The following is a 15,296-nucleotide window of genomic DNA, read 5'->3' as shown; positions in this document are numbered from 1 at the left end:
AATGAGTGCATGTTTTTAATTCATTGAATGAGTGAATAAAGGATTTTTAATACACTGATTGAGTGAATGGATGTTTTTAATTCATTGAATGGATGAAAATGCATGTGGCTGCCAAAATGGAGGATTATATATCCAAGATCAAAAGTTTCTGTAAATTAGACTTTCAGACAAAAAAAACAAAGTATGCACAGTGCTTCACAACAAATAAAAGGTTCGCCGACAAATAATAAAACATTTTTTTAAGTATATGATATTATGGATATTATATACTTATTTCGAAGTATTTATAATGAAGGTGGTCTTAGTGAGCAACCTGCACAATTAAGACTGAGGCTTTTAAAAAAGTGTCTAATCCGTGACCTTGGGTGCTGGTACGTGACTGAGGACTATGATGCAGGTGTGTTTACTTACCGAAGATGTTGGTGGAATGTCCTTTCTTGGCCAGGGGCTTCAGCTCGTTGTGGCCCCAGCCGTACTGCCGGTAGCTGTCCCACGCGTGCTTCATCATCTGCAGAGTGACACAGCACATGAGACGTCAGACCATTACAGCGGCCTCGTGACATGGAGACGCCAGTGTCCGCGTCTCCATGGCAACCCCAGACGTCCGAGCCCGTGAAGACAAAGGCCGGCGGACTCGTCGTGTTCTTGGTTATCAATCGAGGTAATACAAGAGCGTGACGTCGCTCGGAACCTTTGATTAAATTCCAACGAGCCCACGTGCCAAGGACAAGGACGACAGCGCTTATTTAGACCTCGGAATACTAATTGAGCACTCGGCAAAAAAAACAAGGTGATTGACTGCGACAGTAACCGCGTCCAATCAGCAAGTGCACGGTGCAAAGTGGGCAGGCAGAGGTAATCACATGACTGCAGGGAAAGACAACGTACAGTTTGATTCCGGTCACCCCTGGACGTCTCCATGGCTTAGTGTGCATAAACGAACTAAAGCTCGTAGGTGAAACTAACCAAACTGTAAATCATCTCGTGCAATTATTCCATGAAATATTTATTGTACTGTGTAATGAAGCTATTTGAGTGAAGCCATCCTTTCATTGGTCAATTAATTTGACTCCATGATGTCCAAGTAAAAACCACATTAAGCTACATTTAGCCTGAGGAACGGGAATAGAAGACCTCAACAAAGGCCGATTACAGTCCACGTAGGAGATTGTGAAAAGAATGCACTACCTGCCAATGTGTGTAAAAAGGAGTACCGTACTTTCCAGACTATAGAGCGCACCGGTATATAAGACGCACCCACTAAATTATAGAAGGAAAAAATATGCCGCACCTGACTATAAGCCACCGTGGACACATTTAGAACAGCAGTTTCTTTCAATTAAAAAAATGAAGCTCAATTTTACACTTAAACTGATCTCTGCCACGTGTTGGACATCCCTACACTGCAAAAACTGAAGATGAAATATCTCAAATAAGGGAGATATTTGCTTATTTTCTGTCTGATAAGATAATTCTTCTCACTAAGCAGATTTTATGTTAGAGTGTTTTACTTGTTTTAAAGGGGAACATTATCACCAGACCTATGTAAGCGTCAATATATACCTTGATGTTGCAGAAAAAAGACCATATATTTTTTTTACCGATTTCCGAACTCTAAATGGGTGAATTTTGACGAATTAAACGCCTTTCTAATATTCGCTCTCGGAGCGATGACGTCACAACGTGGCGTCACATCGGGAAGCAATCCGCCATTTTCTGAAACACCGAGTCAAATCAGCTCTGTTATTTTCCGTTTTTTCGACTGTTTTCCGTACCTTGGAGACATCATGCCTCGTCGGTGTGTTGTCGGAGGGTGTAACAACACGAACAGGGACGGATTCAAGTTGCACCAGTGGCCCAAAGATGCCAAAGTGGCAAGAAATTGGACGTTTGTTCCGCACACTTTACCGACGAAAGCTATGCTACGACAGAGATGGCAATAATGTGTGGATATGCTGCTACACTCAAAGCAGATGCATTTCCAACGATAAAGTCAAAGAAATCTTCCGCCAGACCCCCATTGAATCTGCCGGAGTGTGTGAGCAATTCAGGGACAAAGGACCTCGGTAGCACTGCAAGCAATGGCGGCAGTTTGTTCCCGCAGACGAGTGAGCTAAACCCCCTATTGACCCTAGCTTCCCTGGCCTGCTGACATCAACTCCAAAACTGGACAGCTTTCAGGAAAAGAGCGCGGATGAGGGTATGTCTCCAGAATATATTAATTGATGAAAATTGGGCTGTCTGCACTCTCAAAGTGCATGTTGTTGCCAAATGTATTTCATATGCTGTAAACCTAGTTCATAGTTGTTAGTTTCCTTTAATGCCAAACAAACACATATCAATCGTTGGTTAGAAGGCGATCGCCAAATTCGTCCTCGCTTTCTCCCGTGTCGCTGGCTGTCGTGTCGTTTTCGTCAGTTTCGCTTGCATATGGTTCAAACCGATATGGCTCAATAGCTTCAGTTTCTTCTTCAATTTCGTTTTCGCTACCTGCCTCCACACTACAACCATTCGTTTCAATACATGCGTAATCTGTTGAATCGCTTAAGCCGCTGAAATCCGAGTCTGAATCCGAGCTAATGTCGCTATAGCTTGCTGTTCTATGCGCCATGTTTGTTTGTGTTGGCTTCACTATGTGACGTCACAGGAAAATGGACGGGTGGTTAAAATCAGGCACTTTGAAGCTTTTTTTAGGGATATTGCGTGATGGATAAAATTTTGAAAAAAAACTTCGAAAAATATAATAAGCCACTGGGAACTGATGTTTAATGGTTTTAACAATTCTGAAATTGTGATAATGTTCCCCTTTAAGGGTTTTGGTCCTAAATGATCTCAGTGAGATATTACAGCTTGTTGCTGAGATGTTATGACCTATATTGAGTAAAACATGCTTGAAACTAGAATATTAACTGTTGCAAAGCTGTGTCATCAACACTCACAAGTATAAAACTACCTTTTTAAAGTAATACTTTCTTATTTCAAGGATGAAAAAAAAAATCATGACTTTGACACAATTGTGTCTCATAATTAAACAGATGACAGCCAAATGGACTTTGCAGTTTTAGTTTCAATGAAACAATAGAAAATACGTACTCATATAGTACGGTAGTACAGTTGGCACAGTACAGTAAACTGACAGTTAATATTTAAACATTTAACATGAGACATTTCTAACAATTTTGAACAGAAATAGTTCATGCACATTCAGATAAATTCTTCAAAATTACAATTAAAAACATTTTGGTCAGGGGCCGGGCTGTATATATGCGCACTAATTGACTGAAAGAGCACGCACTTGGCGCGATGATGTCATGTTGTCGATGGAAAAATGCATTTTTAGACCATATGATTTTGCCTGAGCGGCAAGGAGACCCGGAGAGTAACAAGCGGTTGCTTTGTTGCCTTGCCATTAAGAACAATAAATTTGTTTTTAGTATAAGTTTGCCGGTTTCAAGAAATGTAATGCCGAGCGCATATCATTATGTCAATATAATGGCACTAGCATTTACTTAATTTAAGAATATTTTTCAACATATTGAGCAAAAATGTGTCTTTTTTTTTTTTTACCAAGAAAAGTGCACTTGTTATTAGTGAGAATATTCTTATTTTAAAGGTATTTTTGGGTTCGTTGAGGTTAGCTAATTTTACTCGTTTTGAAAAGTCTTGACAAGCCAAATGTTCTTGTTCAAATAAAATACCCCTAATTTTTGTATTTTTTTTTTCTTGTTTTTGAACACTGACTTTTTGCAGTGTAGAAAGCTTCTGCACCAGCAACGTTAATTAGGAGGAAATGGGTCAACCTTTCTACTTTGTTGCCAAACACACACACACACACACAGGTGGGAATAACACATGCAAATGTATTCAGTGTTTGATCCAAACAATACCACGCCAACTAAGAGTAGCAATCATCGCATTTTTACAAGGCAAGTTGTGTCTCATGGATCAAATTGCGACCTAAATCGTTATGGCTCCGTTTACACTGCACACCAAAATCTAACTTTCTAAGTGACACAAATTGTTGTTGTTTTGACCAGTCTAAACGCTCCAAAGTGCATTAAATCTCATCTTTTGGGATCAGATTCAGGCCACATAAAGAGGTAGTCCTGAATCTGATTGGTATCTGATCTTTATTTCATCACCACATCCGGTCTATTTAAGACGACCAAATTTTAGTGCATCACTTGTCAATCACTGGCAGCTTAGTCACGGAAGACCATGCTAATTTACGCTCTTGGGTCAGACACTTATTTCGATTTGATGTTTATTTTTTTAATTGTTTTTATTTCTTTCTTCTTTTTTAATTGTTCTTTAATTATTAATAATAGTTTATTGTTTTTATTTAAATAGTTTTGTCATCCTATTGTAGTCTATTATTAGTAATATATTTTCAGTTATAAGTGTTGTAATTATACAATACACTTATTTAATTATAATTTTCACATTTTAACTTGATGTTTTGTTGATACGGTACATTCATGTTTGTTGAATGTACACGCCAATTTTTGAGTGACAGTCCATGTTGCACTTAACGCAAACATGTGGAGAGACCTGCTGTGCGATGGTAGTTGCTAGAGATGTCCGATAATGGCTTTTTTGACGATATACGATATTCCGATATTGTCCAACTCGATTCCGATATCAACTGATAACGATATATACAGTCGTGGAATTAACACATTATTATGCCTTATTTTGTTGTGATGCCCCGCTGGATGCATTAAACAATGTAACAAGGTTTTCCAAAATAAATCAACTCAAGTTATGGAAAAAAAAATGCCAACATGGCACTGCCATATTTATTATTGAAGTCACAAAGTGCATAATTTTTTTTAACATGACTCAAAACAGCAGTTTGGAATTTGGGACATTCTCTCCCTGAGAGAGCATGAGGAGGTTGAGGTGGGCGGGGTTGGGGGGGTGGGGAGAGGGGGGTGTATATTGTAGCGTCCCGGAAGAGTTAGTGCTGCAAGGGGTTCTGGGTATTTGTTCTGTTGTGTTTATGTTGTGTTACGGTGCGGATGTTCTCCCGAAATGTTTGTCATTCTTGTTTGGTGTGGGTTCACTGTGTGGCACATATTTGTAACAGTGTTAAAGTTGTTTATACGGCCACCCTAAGTGTGACCTGTATGGCTGTTGACCAAGTATGCTTTGCATTCATTTGTGTGTGTGAAAAGCCGTAGATATTATGTGACTGGACCGGCACGCAAAGGCAGTGCCTTTAAGGTTTATTGGCGCTCTGTACTTCTTCCTACGTCCGTGTACACAGCGGCGTTTTAAAAAGTCATACATTTTGCTTTTTGAAAGAGATACCGATAATTTCCGATATTACATTTTAAAGCATTTATCGGCCGATATCGGCAGTCCGATATTATCGGACATCTCTAGTAGTTTCAGTACGTTTCCTCCTGTCTCTCTTCTCCTCTGCGAGCTGGCCTCTCCTCAAATCAGCCTCTGCAATACCCCGTCTAACCGCTTGATGCCAGACATTTCGGCTATATGCAATATATAAACATATATTATGATTCCGAAGAAATAGCGATTGTTGAAAGACCGGAATTGGCGCTGTTGCGCATTTGCTTACATGCGAGTTGAAAAATAAAGCTCCCGTAGATCTACGCTGATGTCCGTGTATCCTCTACTTAACAGCCATGAAAAGATTACAACCCAAAAATATTACACTGTATACAGTACAGGCCAAAAGTTTGGACACACCTTCTCATTCAATGTGTTTTCTTTATTTTCATGACTATTTACCTTGTAGATTGTCACTGAAGAAATTCCACTTATCAACCCTGATAAGGCACACCTGTGAAGTGAAAACCATTTCAGGTGACTACCTCTTGAAGCTCATCGAGAGAATGCCAAGAGTGTGCAAAGCAGTAATCAGAGCAAAGAGTGGTTATTTTGAAGAAACTAGAATATAAAACATGTATTCAGTTATTTCACCTTTTTTTGTTAAGTACATAACTCCACATGTGCTCATTCATAGTTTTGATGCCTTCAGTGACAATCTACAATGTAAATAGTCATGAAAATAAAGAAAACGCATTAAATGAGAAGGTGTGTCCAAACCTTTGGCCTGTACTGTATATGTCATCAAATAATTATTTTGATGGTCAATTTTTGTTACATCACTTGTTAATAGTGCGCAAATAATAGGCTGTGTATATATATATATATATATATATATATATATATATATATATATATATATATATATATATATATATATATATATATATATATATATATATATATATCAATTCATACTGTAACGACCAGTTGGTGTTAATGTTTTATGTTGGTGTGGTTTGGATTTGATGTCAATTTTTCCCATGTTCACAAACACACCGTCCGTGCCTGAAAGGTGATTGGCGGAGATTGAGGAAGTGTCGTTGTGTTTCCGGGGAAACGCGGACTCACCAGACAAAAGTGTTTGTACGGGAGATAAAACCTGTTGGAATTGTGCCGTTTGTTATCATACGATTGGTAATAAAAGTTAAAAATAACGCCGGACATTGTGTAATTTCTTCTGGGGGCTACAATTCATTTTTTATTTCATTTATTTATTTCAGGCAATGACATAAAGTACATAGTTGACAACACATAATAATATAAATTAATGTAGTGCAAAAGTAATGTATAGAATGTAATGCATGATTGTCCAGTTTTGCCTGAAAGGGAGTGGGAAGAAGATAATTTATTAAATCCCACCCCCAGTTCTCCATTCAGTGATTATTCACAATATATACATAACTCCACTAACTTGACACTAATTCAGTTTTTCACGCTAACTTGACGCTAATTCAGCTTTTCATGATAACTTGACGCCAATTCAGCTTTTCACACAAACTTGACGCTGATTTAGTTTTTCACGCTAGATCAGCGTTTCACGCTAACTTGACCTTAATTCATCTTTTCACGCTAACTTGATGCTAATTCTGTTTTTCACGCTACTTGATGCCACATAACTCCAACTTCATTCATAGTTTTGATGCCTTTAGTGACAATCTACAATGTCAATAGTCATGAAAATATAGAACAAGCATTGAATGAGAAGGTGTATCCAAACGTTTGGCCTGTACTGTATATTACACTATATACATACATACATACATGCACCTGGGGATAGGTTGATTGGCAACACTAAATTGGCCCTAGTGTGTGAATGTGAGTGTGAATGATGTCTGTCTATCTGTGTTGGCCCTGCGATGAGGTGGCGACTTGTCCAGGGTGTACCCCGCCTTCCGCCCGATTGTAGCTGAGATAGGCTCCAGCGCCCCCGCAACCCCAAAGGGAATAAGCGGTAGGAAATGGATGGATATTTTTATGTAAAAAAAAAAAAAAAACAATAATGGTGTTGCGACTTTTATTTCCTTTTGTAGTAGTAGCAACTTCCTCCTGGTCAACTTCCTTTGTTTTCACTTTATCAAAGTGCGCATGCAAACAGTCAGCTGGAAAAAATGTGATTAAAAAAAAATCCGATTTGGGCCACTTCGGCCTGCAGTATAAACATAGTCTACTTAGACTCTTGCTGGTCTTCAGGGTTAGGGTGTACCGCATACTTGCCAACCCTCCCGAATTTTCCAGGAGACTCCCGAAATTCAGCGCCTCTCCCGAAAACCTACCGGGACTAATATTCTCCCGAAAATCTCCCGATTTTCAGGCGGAGCTGGAGGCCACGCCCCCTCCAGCTTCATGCGGACCTGAGTGAGGACAGCCTTTTTTCACGACGGGAGGACAACAGGGTGACAAGAACTAAATCATCCAGATGAGAGATACATTGTATTATTATGTTTATCTTACCTAAAAATAAATATATTTATTAATAAAAAATAAAAAAAAAAACTAAATAAATGTTTACTATATTTTGCTAAAAACATCAAAATTAATTGTATTTTTATTTGTATTTTTTCTGACTCCTTATTACATCCAGCCATAGAATTATACATTAAAATAAACATATTTGAAATAATTAATTTTAAATGATCATAATAATTCATTTAAAATGACCATATTTAATTATTAAAATAATTGCTTGTTTATCAACAACTTTAGCATTTTATTCATTACATTTTGAAACTCTCAGAAGCCAAGTTATGTTATATTCCTTAAGATTTATTTATGCAAGTTTGAAGTATCAATTATCTAAACACAGTTTTGTTTGCATATTTTCAGGATGTAGATATATATGTATATATATATATATATATATATATATATATATATATATATATATATATATGAAATACTTGACTTGGTGAATTCTAGCTGTCAATATACTCCTCCCCTCTTAAACACGCCCCCAACCACGCCCTGCCCCACCCCCGACCACGCCCCCCACCCCCCACCTCCCGAAATCGGAAGTCTCAAGGTTGGCAAGTATGGTGTACCGACAGACAATTCAAAGCACGCATCTGAACGGCTTCCAATAATCCAGACAGCAATCGCTCGCAAGGCGACGAGTTTCACATCGGTCGAAACTGAAACCACGCCCCCAAAAACCGCCACCACCCTGGCGAGAAAAAAGCCCCGTCGCCGTGGGCAACAAGCTGCTTTATTTATTTACTTCCTTTCCCCAAACAATGGGCGAACGCAGCAACCTTGCTCTGAGCCGCTCCATGAATATTTCACCGTCTTGTCCGTGTCTGCGCATGGTAATGGCGTTTGTGCGCTAAGATAAGTTCATGTTCAAGCCGCTCCGCTGTTCATCAACGATAGCGCGACACCACGTCCTTGGTGTCGGCGCCGAATTCAAATGAGCGCACGTTCACTCCTTGTCGGACACTTTCCCAATGCAGCGTTTTCAGGATGGACCCTGCAATTCAAGCTGGCATCGCTGTCCTCAATTCGCCATATTTCCACACCTCCCACTCCGGGGCTCGCTGGGTGGATTGTGGAAAGGTTTTTGATCCCTCCCAGACTTTGACCTTAACACCGAGACGCTCCTGAAGTAGATGTTCACGCTACCTTGACGCTAATTCAGCTTTTCACGCTAGCTTGACACCAAGTCAGTTTTTCACGCTAACTTGACCCTAATTCAGTTTTTCACGCTAATTCAGTTTTTCACGCTAACTTGACGCTAATTCAGCTTTTCATGCTTACTTGACCCTAATTCAGTTTTTCACGCTAACTTGACGCTAATTCAGCTTTTCATGCTTACTTGACCCTAATTCAGTTTTTCACGCTAATTTGACGCTAATTCAGCTTTTCATGCTTACTTGACCCTAATTCAGTTTTTCATGCTAACTTGACGCTAATTCAGCTTTTCATGATAACTTGACGCTAATTCAGCTTTTTACACTAACATGACGCTAATTTAGTTTTTCACGCAAGATCAGCTTTTCACGCTAACTTGACCCTAATTCAGCTATTCGCGCTAACTTGACCCTATTTCATCTTTTCACACTAACTTGATGCTAATTCTGTTTTTCACTCTACTTGATGTGAAGTCAGCTTTTCATGCTAACTTGACGCCAATTCAGCTTTTCACGCTAACTTGACCCTAATTCAGTTTTTCACGCTAGCTTGACCCTAATTCAGTTTTTCACGCTAGCTTGACACCAATTCAGTTTTTCACGCTAACTTGACGCTAATTCAGCTTTTCATGCTTACTTGACCCTAATTCAGTTTTTCACGCTAACTTGACGCTAATTCAGCTTTTCACACTAACATGACGCTAATTTAGTTTTTCACGCTAGATCAGCTTTTCACGCTAACTTGACCCTAATTCAGCTATTCGCGCTAACTTGACCCTATTTCATCTTTTCACACTAACTTGATGCTAATTCTGTTTTTCACTCTACTTGATGTGAAGTCAGCTTTTCATGCTAACTTGACGCCAATTCAGCTTTTCACGCTAACTTGACCCTAATTCAGATTTTCACGCTAGCTTGACCCTAATTCAGTTTTTCACGCTAGCTTGACACCAATTCAGTTTTTCACGCTAACTTGACGCTAATTCAGCTTTTCATGCTTACTTGACCCTAATTCAGTTTTTCACGCTAATTCAGCTTTTCATGCTTACTTGACCCTAATTCAGTTTTTCACGCTAACTTGACGCTAATTCAGCTTTTCACACTAACATGACGCTAATTTAGTTTTTCACGCTAGATCAGCTTTTCACGCTAACTTGACGCTAATTCAGCTTTTCATGCTTACTTGACCCTAAATCAGTTTTTCACGCTAATTAAGCTTTTCATGCTTACTTGACCCTAATTCAGTTTTTCACGCTAACTTGACGCTAATTCAGCTTTTCACACTAACATGACGCTAATTTAGTTTTTCACGCTAGATCAGCTTTTCACGCTAACTTGATCCTAATTCAGTTTTTCACGCTAACTTGACGCTATTTCAGTTTTTCACGCTAGCTTGACACCAATTCAGTTTTTCACGCTAACTTGACGCTAATTCAGCTTTTCATGATAACTTGACGCTAATTCAGCTTTCACACTAACATGACGCTAATTTAGTTTTTCACGCTAGATCAGCTTTTCACGCTAACTTGACCCTAATTCAGCTATTCGCGCTAACTTGACCCTATTTCATCTTTTCACGCTAACTTGATGCTAATTCTGTTTTTCACTCTACTTGATGTGAAGTCAGCTTTTCATGCTAACTTGACGCCAATTCAGCTTTTCACGCTAACTTGACCCTAATTCAGTTTTTCACGCTAGCTTGACCCTAATTCAGTTTTTCACGCTAGCTTGACACCAATTCAGTTTTTCACGCTAACTTGACGCTAATTCAGCTTTTCATGCTTACTTGACCCTAATTCAGTTTTTCACGCTAATTCAGCTTTTCATGCTTACTTGACCCTAATTCAGTTTTTCGCGCTAACTTGACGCTAATTCAGCTTTTCACACTAACATGACGCTAATTTAGTTTTTCACGCTAGATCAGCTTTTCACGCTAACTTGACGCTAATTCAGCTTTTCATGCTTACTTGACCCTAATTCAGTTTTTCACGCTAACTTGACGCTAATTCAGCTTTTCACACTAACATGACGCTAATTTAGTTTTTCACGCTAGATCAGCTTTTCACGCTAACTTGACGCTAATTCAGCTTTTCATGCTTACTTGACCCTAATTCAGTTTTTCACGCTAACTTGACGCTAATTCAGCTTTTCACACTAACATGACGCTAATTTAGTTTTTCACGCTAGATCATCTTTTCACACTAACTTGATGCTAATTCTGTTTTTCACTCTACTTGATGTGAAGTCAGCTTTTCATGCTAACTTGACGCCAATTCAGCTTTTCACGCTAACTTGACCCTAATTCAGATTTTCACGCTAGCTTGACCCTAATTCAGTTTTTCACGCTAGCTTGACACCAATTCAGTTTTTCACGCTAACTTGACGCTAATTCAGCTTTTCATGCTTACTTGACCCTAATTCAGTTTTTCACGCTAATTCAGCTTTTCATGCTTACTTGACCCTAATTCAGTTTTTCACGCTAACTTGACGCTAATTCAGCTTTTCACACTAACATGACGCTAATTTAGTTTTTCACGCTAGATCAGCTTTTCACGCTAACTTGACGCTAATTCAGCTTTTCATGCTTACTTGACCCTAATTCAGTTTTTCACGCTAATTAAGCTTTTCATGCTTACTTGACCCTAATTCAGTTTTTCACGCTAACTTGACGCTAATTCAGCTTTTCACACTAACATGACGCTAATTTAGTTTTTCACGCTAGATCAGCTTTTCACGCTAACTTGATCCTAATTCAGTTTTTCACGCTAACTTGACGCCAATTCAGCTTTTCATGCTAACTTGACGCCAATACAGCTTTTCACGCTAACTTGACGCTAATTCAGCTTTTCATGATAACTTGACGCTAATTCAGCTTTTCACACTAACAAGACGCTAATTTAGTTTTTCACGCTAGATCAGCTTTTCACGCTAACTTGACCCTAATTCAGTTTTTCGCGCTAACTTGACCCCATTTCATCTTTTCACGCTAACTTGATGCTAATTCTGTTTTTCACGCTACTTGATGTCAAGTCAGCTTTTCATGCTAACTTCACGCCAATTCAGCTTTTCACGCTAACTTGACGCTATTTCAGGTTTTCATGATAACTTGACGCTAATTCAGCTTTTCACACTAACATGACGCTAATTTAGTTTTTCACGCTTGATCAGGTTTTCACGCTAACTTGACCGTACTTCAGTTTTTCGCGCTAAATTGACGCTAATTCATCTTTTCACGCTAACTTGATGCTAATTCTGTTTTTCACGCTACTTGATGTCAAGTCAGCCTTTCACGCTAACTTTACGCCAATTCAGCTTTTCACGCTAACTTGACACCAATTCAGCTTTTCACGCTAACTTGACGCTAATTCAGCTTTTCATGATAACTTGACTCTAATTCAGCTTTTCACACTAACATGACGCTAATTTAGTTTTTCACGCTAAATCAGCTTTTCACGCTAACTTGACCCTAATTCAGTGTTTCGCGCTAAATTGACGATACTTCATCTTTTCATGCTAACTTGATGCTAATTCAGCTTTTCACGCTACTTGATGTCAATTCAGCTTTTCACGCTAACTTGACGCCGATTCAGCTTTTCACGCTAACTTGACACCAATTCAGCTTTTCACGCTAACTTGACGCTAATTCAGCTTTTCACACTAACATGACGCTAATTTAGTTTTTCACGCTATATGAGCTTTTCACGCTAACTTGACCCTAATTCAGTTTTTCGCGCTAAATTGACGCTAATTCATCTTTTCACGCTAACTTGATGCTAATTCTGTTTTTCACGCTACTTGATGTCAAGTTAGCTTTTCACGCTAACTTGACGCCAATTCAGCTTTTCACGCTAACTTGACGCTAATTCAGCTTTTCACACTAACACGCCAGTGTGTTTCACGCTAACTTGATGCTAATTCTGTTTTTCACGCTACTTGATGCCAAGTCAGCTTTTCACGCTATCTTGACGCCAATTCAGCTTTTTACACTAACTTGATGCTAATTCTGTTTTTCACGCTACTTGATGTCAAGTCAGCTTTTCATGCTAACTTGACGCCAATTCAGCTTTTCACGCTAACTTGACACCAATTCAGATTTTCACGCTAACTTGACGCTAATTCAGCTTTTCATGATAACTTGACGCTAATTCAGCTTTTCACACTAACATGACGCTAATTTAGTTTTTCACGCTACATCAGCTTTTCACGCTAACTTGACCCTAATTCAGTTTTTTGCGCTAAATTGACGCTAATTCATCTTTTCACGCTAACTTGATGCTAATTCTGTTTTTCACGCTACTTGATGTCAAGTCAGCTTTTCACGCTAACTTGACGCCAATTCAGCTTTTCACGCTAACTTGACGCCAATTCAGCTTTTCACGCTAACTTGACGCCAATTCAGCTTTTCACGCTAACTTGACGCTAATTCAGCTTTTCATGATAACTTGACGCTAATTCAGCTTTTCACACTAACATGACGCTAATTTAGTTTTTCACGCTAGATCAGCTTTTCACGCTAACTTGACCCTAATTCAGTTTTTCGCACTAAATTGACGCTAATTCATCTTTTCACGCTAACTTGATGCTAATTCTGTTTTTCACGCTACTTGATGTCAAGTCAGCTTTTCACGCTAACTTGACGCCAATTCAGCTTTTCACGCTAATTTGACGCTAATTCAGCTTTTCACACTAACACGCCAGTGTGTTTCACGCTAACTTGATGCTAATTCTGTTTTTCACGCTACTTGATGCCAAGTCAGCTTTTCACGCTAACTTGACGCCAATTCAGCTTTTCACGCTAACTTAACCGTAATTAATCTTTTCACGCTAACTTGATGCTAATTCTGTTTTTCACGCTACTTGACGCCAATTCAGCTTTTCACGCTAACTTGCCACCAATTCAGGAAGTTGGAAACTGTCTTACTGGATTTATTGGCAGGCTTAAATAGGTCATAAAAAATGTCAATAATAATCGATATCCATCAATATAAAAAATGTATATCGTGATACAATTGTCACCTACCGTATCGGTTCAAATGTGAACCACACTCCTGCCATACACTGATAGATCAAAAAATTGTAAGCACATAATATTCCCTGTTTTTTTATGGACGTATTGATCTCAAATATAATAAGGACAAAGCTACAAGTGCACTATGTTTGAGTCTTTCTTACCCCCAAGTTGTGCACAAACTACTTTTGAATTAACAAAAAAACTGAAGATCTAAATAAGTTATCTGTTATCGGTCTTGTGAAGCAGGAAGTTATTGGTAAAACAAAATTGTGCCTTTCTAGTTTTATGTTAAGCGTTTTGTTCCCTGATGTTAGCTATACGACCACAGCATGATTTCATTGGACAATCTGGCTATGTACTCCTGGTGTTTATATGCAAAATGAACAGGGATTTAGCGTTTGAATCTGGCAATAAAAAAGGAGCGCTGAAGCTAAAGAGCAGAAAAAGGAAGAGGCCATAAATGTGAGTTATGGGCAAGAACGTCATGGGTAGATATTCCACCTTCATGTCTCCGCACGGTACCATACGTCTCCAGAGCAGCACCATTTCCATCCCACTTAAAGAAGCCTGCTTATCCCAGCTTTATGGCCGTGCTTCATTGATCCGCGGGGGAAAGGTATCTTTACTCTCTCCGGCGGCAGCCGCAAATCTGCGGTCATTTGCGTTTGGCTCGGCTGCCGACCGTCAGTTCAAGCGGGATGCCAAGTCTTCACATCAGCAGTGAGTGCAATTACCAATCAGAGGCAGCCTTGCTACCAGGAACACACTTTTCAAGGTAACAATCAGCACAATTATAGGTCTTAGAGGGGAACTGCATTTTTTGGGGAGGGTAATTTTGACTATCATTCACAATTTTATGTGAGACAAGATCACATATGTTTTTCTTTTTATAATGCATTCTAAATCGTTAAAGGGGAACATTATCACCAGACCTATGTAAGCGTCAATATATACCTTTATGTTGCAGAAAAAAGACCATATATTTTTTTTACCGATTTCCGAACTCTAAATGGGTGAATTTTGGCGAATTAAACGCCTTTCTATTATTCGCTCTCGGAGCGATGACGTCACAGTGTGACGTCACATCGGGAAGCAATCCGCCATTTTCTCAAACACATTAAAAACACAGAATCAAATCAGCTCTGTTATTTTCCGTTTTTTCGACTGTTTTTCGTACCTTGGAGACATCATGCCTCGTCGGTGTGTTGTCGGAGGGTGTAACAACACGAACAGGGACACGGATTCAAGTTGCACCAGTGGCCCAAAGATGCGAAAGTGGCAAGAAATTGGACGAAATTTGTTCA

The 15,296-nt window shown here is 39.1% G+C and overlaps 1 protein-coding gene across 1 annotated transcript in view; it reads right to left on the bottom strand.

The window, feature by feature from the left end:
- man1a2 (mannosidase, alpha, class 1A, member 2) overlaps positions 1-15,296 on the bottom strand; it is a 178,349-nt gene that overhangs the window by 104,859 nt on the left and 58,194 nt on the right. The window contains exon 4 of the mRNA XM_061970882.2: positions 412-508. Coding sequence (XP_061826866.1) covers positions 412-508 — 97 coding nt within the window. The remainder of the gene's footprint in view (positions 1-411; positions 509-15,296) is intronic.

Source organism: Nerophis lumbriciformis, linkage group LG13, assembly GCF_033978685.3.
Source record: "Nerophis lumbriciformis linkage group LG13, RoL_Nlum_v2.1, whole genome shotgun sequence".
Taxonomy (NCBI): domain Eukaryota; kingdom Metazoa; phylum Chordata; class Actinopteri; order Syngnathiformes; family Syngnathidae; genus Nerophis; species Nerophis lumbriciformis.
This window is presented reverse-complemented; position numbering and strand designations above follow the sequence as displayed.